The sequence below is a fragment of the Astatotilapia calliptera genome, chromosome 20 (genome assembly GCF_964374335.1).
Source record: "Astatotilapia calliptera chromosome 20, fAstCal68.1, whole genome shotgun sequence".
Lineage (NCBI taxonomy): Eukaryota > Metazoa > Chordata > Actinopteri > Cichliformes > Cichlidae > Astatotilapia > Astatotilapia calliptera.
The window spans coordinates 8,594,567-8,601,260 of NC_137441.1; the positions used below are offsets into that span (position 1 = coordinate 8,594,567).

Below are 6,694 nucleotides of genomic sequence, written 5' to 3' on the forward strand. Positions count from 1 at the left end.
TTCTGCATTTCAAGAGATTGGGATTAAACCTGCAAGTACTACTATTTACAGAAGTTCCAGTTCCTCTGCAGGCTGATTTAGCTGAAGAAGATTTTTGAAGCTCTCAGCACAAGATTAGGTGAATACTGGGCCAACCATCATAGGACTATGAACTCTCTTCACTGGACTCCTCACTGGTCTCCTCAGTGGACTCCTGGGGGACTGGAGCCCTCCATGAACTCATATCTGAATCCAAACCTCCACCAAGACGTGGGAGTGTACACACAGGAGCTGGCTGTGACCGTTCCTGAGCCTGTGTACGTAAGGAAGGGGATTTTTTCTGAGCTGCACAGTAAAGTTTCAGAAGCTGGCATCCCCGTCACTGCAACACATTTTGACCTGCAGCGGGAAATGCTCTGGATGGGAAACTACACGGTAAGAGCCAAAATGATGCTTCAGCAGAGTTTGTTTCTTCTACATTCACCTTAAACGTTGCACTCTGTAATAATATTTGTGCTCTTCTCTTAGGGTCATGTAAAATCCTTCCTTGGACCTACGATGGCACACTACTCTTCTTTCCAAGTGCACGCAACTGATGCCATCAGACACATACAGAGTTTGGACACAGGCGTGCTGTTCCTTTCTGAGTGCAACCTCAGATGTTACACTCGTGGAGGCCTCGTCATGTTTGATTATCGGTAAGTGTTACATTGACTGTTGATGATCTGAAGCTGTGAAATTATTCCTTATGTTATTGAATTAATGGCCATTTTTGGTGCTTTGCAGGATGGAAGAAGGAGCTGATATGCACAGTCTCCTCATGACTGATAACATGCTGCTCATGGGGGGATTACAAAACTATGTGGTTGAAATTGACATGAACACACTTCAAGAAACTCAAAAAGTAAGACACCAGGCTTATGTTTATCAAAATCCACAACTATCTATGCTTACACCACTGGCACATCATACAACTGACTTCACAGCGAGTGTCTGACTGTCTGTTGTCTTGATTGTCCTTTCAGTTCAGAGTGGAGGCACCTGGAGTGACAATAATGCGTCAGACCAATCGTTTCTTCGTCTTTGGGCACCCTTCTGGCAAAGTAAGTATCACCTGATTGGATCAGTTTGATGAGGTTTGGTTTATATCTCTCTAACACTGACCCTCTGCTGGTAACAGGTGACCCTTCGAGACTTACGCACATTTAGGACACAAAAGTTTGACGCATTTCCTGGCGGCCTGTCAGACTTTGATGTTCACGGAAACCTTTTGGCTGTGAGTGGGTTCTCCAGCCGAGGGCTGAATGAACGTTTCCTGATGGTGTATGACCTCCGCATGATGCGAGCTGCAACCCCCCTTTGGGTGCATGTGGATCCTTTCTTCGTGCGCTTCCTTCCTACCTACACGTCACGGCTCGCAATCATCTCACAGACAGGTATGAAGCTGGCTTCAGGATTCTTTAGTCCAGTTTTCTGTAGCATAGTCTTACTATGTTTGGCCAATAAATGTGACACACAATTTCTTTGTGTGATTTGTGGCTTTGCTATAACTGCCTGCATTCTGTGTCTTTTTCCAGGTGAGTGTCAGTTCTGTGAGCCCACTGGCCTCGCCAACATGGCGGATATTTTCCACGTCAACACAAACGGCCACTTTCTCACAAGTTTTGAGGTCTCATCCAGCAAACAAGCCTTAGCCTTTGGAGATTCGGGGGGATGTGTGCGTCTCTGGTCCGATACTCGGGACGTTATGTTTAACGTCTACTCCAGAGAGCCCTGCGTTGTGGATGCACAGCCTCAGCTGGCCTGGAATCATAACCTGCAGCCCTGCTCTCCCATCCCCACTGCCCAGGCTACACCCAGCTCAAGGTAACACAATCACTAACGAGACTGAAGAGTTTGCATTAGAGCGTTCATAAATATTGTTTTCAGATTCAATAAAAGTTTGTAAGATAATGTCGAGTCTTCCCCAGTTGATATAAATGGTTAGTCTCACGTAGTTCCCATTAAAGGTTTCCATCTAAAACATGTTTCTTTTCAACAGGTGGGCTCCTGGGATGGATCCAGAAATCCCACAAACTATTGAAACTGTTGGCTTCAACAGTTATGTGGAAAATCCTTCCGCCTGCCCCTGTAACCAGGTATGTAAAAAAAAAACTTGTTTCTCTTTTAAACTGTCATTTTTACAATATTGTAATAAATTTACAAAAAAAGTTAAACCCATCTCCACGTGGTGTATTTTAAGTTTTTTTTCCTGTTTGTTGTTTGCAGGTCCCTGCAAATAAAGAAGGGTCACCTGGTTATTACAACCACATCCCTGAATCTCCAACAGAGAGTGATGAAGAGCCGCTCCTTCACACTGTTCCCGAAAAGTACAGAAAGGTTGGACTTGCTACGTTTCACCCTGGTGTTCATAGAGATACAGTTAATTTTAAGATGTAACAATTTCTAGAGTGTTGCTACAAGCTTTGATTTCCCAAACATGTGACGAAGATGTGTTTGTTGTGCTTCAGGTGACAATTAAATACTCTAAACGTGGACGGGAAGATTTTGACTTCAAACATTACAACAGGACGTTGTTTGCTGGCCTGGAGCCGCAGATTCCCAACGCCTACTGTAACTGCATGATCCAGGTAAGAAGCTGAAGGTTCACAATGTGTACATTTAATTTTTAATATGAGACAATTTGTCAAATGTTCCATGGGTCTTTTATGTTTGCATCTTAGGTGTTATACTTCCTGGAGCCAGTTCGCTGCCTTGTTCAGAATCATTTGTGCCACAAGGAGTTTTGTTTGGCTTGTGAACTCGGCTTCCTCTTCCACATGTTGGATTTGTCACAAGGAGATCCATGTCAGGTAAGTTTCTTTCTTTCTTTGTTTTCAATCTGTTGGGGATTGCAAGGCTCTTACTTTGAAATCTCATTTTGTTGTGACTGCCCAAAGTAACCTCTAATGTCTTCTTCCTTAAGGCCAGCAACTTCCTCAGAGCACTTCGAAACGTCCCTGAAGCCAAAGAGATGGGCCTGATCCTCTCAAACTGTGAGGAGACGACAGGAACAGTCAAGCTAGGTCGCTTAATCCAGAGATGGAATCACTTCATCCTCTACCAGCTCTTCCAGGAGACACAGGAGCAGGAGGATCCACGGGCCTACAGGACGACCAGGAGCAGGTAAAACACATCGTTGTTGACCTGCATTCTTACTGGACACTGTCCCAGTCTTATCATTATGTTTGTTTATAAATGCAGAGTTTTCCTTCTGGTTTCTGAAACTGTGATTTGTGTTTGTGTTGCAGTTCTCTGGGCTCCCCTGGCGACTCTGTCATTAGAGAGCTGTTTTGTTCTGAAGTTGAGAACCGCAGCCTGTGTCTCTGTGGCATAGAAACAGTCTACTCCTCCCTCATGTTGCTGTTCAACATGCATTACCCCAACTCTCAAGGTGAGTCTGAGAGCACTGAGAGCATGGATATCTGTGACTGTGAATTACTCTGTCTTTGAAACTTGAACTATTAATGATTACATAATGGTTTGAATTAATTTAGTTTTTGAATGAGCAGAGGGAAATATCTGCTTGATTTGATGTATACACTGATATTCATTGTACTTTGACACTTCAGGAGAAAGAATAAAGGAGCACGACTTTGCTGAGATCCTGAAGAAAAGCATCTGCCTGCAGCAGAGATCTCACACATGGTGTGGAAACTGTGACAAGTATCAGCCCACAGTGAGTTACAGCTTTCATTCACTCATAATGACAATTCATTTATGGTTGGTTGTTACCTGTTGTGCAGGGTAATCATTTCTTTGTGTTACACTGTAGGTGCAGACACGCAACATTCGATGTCTCCCAGATGTTTTGGTGATAAACTGTGAGGTGAACAGCAGCAAAGAGGCTGAATTCTGGAAGGTTCAGGCCGAGGTAAGCCACTGATTCACTGTGTTTAAATACAGTTAAAAGAAAGTAATGATTTATCTGTTCATTATTTACATGATTGCCCATGTTTCTGTTTTTATAGTACGCCTTCAAAAAATCCATGCAGAAGACAGATCAGGATCAGCGTCACGTGTGGATCCCCGCCACTCTCAAGATGTCCCTCAGCAAAAGTCAGAGACTGGAGATCAGCAGCTGGCCTGAGGGCGAGGAGGTGAGGACTTTAGATTTTCAGCTGATCTTTGCACTTGAAGAAATAATTGAGTAACTTTTCATCACCAAGTTAAAATTTCACTTCAAGATTAAAACCATATTTCCAGGAGCAATATTTTTAAAACATTATTACACTAATCTGTAGATATTGAACTATAGGTTGGTTTTAGTGTTTTTGTTTCTGTAACACATGAATTTCTCAACTGTTGTGAAATGAAAAAGTTTATCTTACAATTATTTGCACTTTCTGTTACTAGTTAAGTGCTGCTGAACAGGCGGAGGGAGCTTCTCTGTATGACTTGGTGGCCACGGTGCCGCACATCCTGGACACTGGCGCGGGTGGTAATCTGGTCGCACACATCAAAGTGGGTGAGACCTACCATCAAAGAAAAGAGGTGAGTGACGCTTAGATAAGAAAATTTGACATCTGCTGACTACAAAAAGTTTCATTTTTAACATTCAAAATGATTTTATTATTTCAGGGAGTCTCTCGCCAGCAGTGGTACCTCTTCAATGACTTCCTCATTGAGCCGATTGAGCAGGTAAGGATCCTAGATAAGATTCCTGCTTGTTTATTCATGCTAACTTTAATGTGTGCAGTCATTTAAAAATGTTTCTCCTTTTGTTTTCAGACTGAGGCTGCACAGTTTGATGTGAGCTGGAAAGTGCCAGCCATCCTGTGTTACGCCAAGAGAAACTACCACACCAAATACGACCTCCGCAGTGAGTTTCAGCACAATCAGTCTGAAGTCAAATCCGACTTATATCAGACTCAGAAGCAGAGCAAGACAGACGCCACTTTCATCCCACTCACAGTCAGTGAGATGCCGCAGGCTGGTGACCTGGTGGGGCTGGACGCTGAGTTTGTAAAGCTCAGTGAGGTAAGTCTGGCTATGATACCATCATTAATTATAATATAGGATCAAAAACAATTTTAAATATTCCTAATACATATTTTCAGTAGTTCAGCTAATCTGACTCAAGTATTTAAAACAAAATTGACCCCTGAATGTGTGCGTTTGCAGGAGGAAGCAGTGCTGCATAGCGACGGCACCAAATCGACCATCACGCCCAGTCAGATGTCTGTGGCCAGGATCACCTGTGTGAGGGGTCAGGGACCCAACGAGGGGGTCCCCTTCATCGATGACTACATCTCCACTCAGGAGCAGGTGAGAAGCTGCAGAGAGAAAAGACCACGATGACCTAAAAGAATGAATATATAATGTTTCAAGGATCCACCCGCTAACTTGTCAATTTGTTCTTCCAGGTGGTCGACTATTTGACAAAATACTCTGGAATCGAACCTGGAGACCTGGATGCCACAGTATCCTCTAAGCACGTGACCACGCTGAAGTCGACCTACCTGAAGCTACGCTTCCTCATCGATGCAGGAGTTCGCTTCGTCGGCCACGGCCTGCAGAATGACTTTCGTGTCATTAATTTAGTGGTACGTTATTTCATCAGTTTTAAATTTCAAATTAGTTCATATAGTTTAAAGATGTGATTTTTTTTATAGATGTGCTTTGATTTTAATGTTTTTTATTTTCTGTTTCTTAAGGTTCCCAAAGATCAAGTTATCGACACCGTGCACCTCTTCCGATTGCCCTACAAGAGGATGATTTCTCTGAAATTCCTTGCTTGGTATTTTCTTGGTAAGTTAGTAGAAACAAAAAAAACAAAATCAAATCCAAATAATCCAAATATGAGTCTTTAATCGAATTAAATCACATTATTACAGTGAGAGGGATTAGGATCCAAATATGTAAACTGGATAATCTGCTCATATTACCGAAGTCAGTATAGTTCATGATGTTTTAGTTGTCATCAAACCCATCTTGGAATTAAATCTGAACAACAAAGTATTTAGAGGCTTTTTTGAGTTCATGCACTAAAGCGTACGTGTCAGTTCCTCATATCCACACTGTAATCTGAAGCTGAACACTTTCATTTTAATCATTCCTGACCTTTTTTTCATGTCCACAGGCCTCAACATCCAGGGAGAAACCCACGACAGCACGGAGGACTCATGCACAGCCCTGAAGCTTTACAGGAAGTACCTGGAGCTGTATCAGGAAGGAGGGAATCATTACGTGATGAAGGTGCTCTACGAAGTCTACGACAAAGGCTTCCAGCTGAACTGGAAAGTCCCGGATTCGGACATGAGATAGTCCGTCTGAGTGGACTGAATGCACTCTCCTTCCATCCACGGGTGCTGCTGTGCTTCCCTCTGTGATGGGACTGTGAGCAACACCATGACCTGAAGATGCTCGGGCTGCTTATTTTGTATCATATTTTATAGTTATTTGCTTTGAGTCAGTGACTCAGTTGTTTTTTTCATATCTAAATATAAGCTTTTTATTTCAGAGAGGTTTACAGGGGGGAAAGTGATCATTCAAAATATGAATTTGAAGCATTTTGTTTTTGTTTTAAAGGAAAAAGTCAAAATTGTTGCATGTAAATGAAGTCATCCTGAGCACTGTAAAATGTTTGTTGTTTGATACCAGGAAGTGGAGAATGTGCATGAATCCATGAAAATCTTGATTAAAACAGATTCCAACCACAATGAATTTAGTTTGT

The 6,694-nt window shown here is 42.6% G+C and overlaps 1 protein-coding gene across 1 annotated transcript; it reads left to right on the forward strand.

Annotated features, from left to right (window-relative positions):
* Positions 1–6,694, forward strand: LOC113013736 (PAN2-PAN3 deadenylation complex catalytic subunit PAN2-like). The gene is made up of 22 exons (XM_080295212.1): positions 1–414; positions 508–677; positions 766–883; positions 1,005–1,082; positions 1,160–1,415; positions 1,557–1,845; positions 2,021–2,117; positions 2,248–2,358; positions 2,490–2,609; positions 2,703–2,831; positions 2,945–3,144; positions 3,270–3,412; positions 3,591–3,697; positions 3,794–3,892; positions 3,990–4,118; positions 4,375–4,512; positions 4,600–4,659; positions 4,750–4,998; positions 5,143–5,286; positions 5,385–5,564; positions 5,676–5,769; positions 6,101–6,694. Exons 1-22 carry the CDS (start codon positions 148–150, stop codon positions 6,283–6,285), a joined length of 3,363 nt encoding a protein of 1,120 aa, XP_080151338.1. The 5' UTR covers positions 1–147; the 3' UTR covers positions 6,286–6,694.

What these genes read in the sequence shown, in the direction of transcription:
- LOC113013736 (XM_080295212.1), top strand. Translation starts at nt 148, where the DNA reads ATGAACTCTCTTCACTGGACTCCTCACTGGTCTCCTCAGTGGACTCCT. An exon ending in GTGACAAGTATCAGCCCACA is followed by an intron (nt 3,698 to 3,793) that starts GTGAGTTACAGC and finishes GTTACACTGTAG; the next exon opens with GTGCAGACACGCAACATTCG. An exon ending in CCTACCATCAAAGAAAAGAG is followed by an intron (nt 4,513 to 4,599) that starts GTGAGTGACGCT and finishes TTATTATTTCAG; the next exon opens with GGAGTCTCTCGCCAGCAGTG.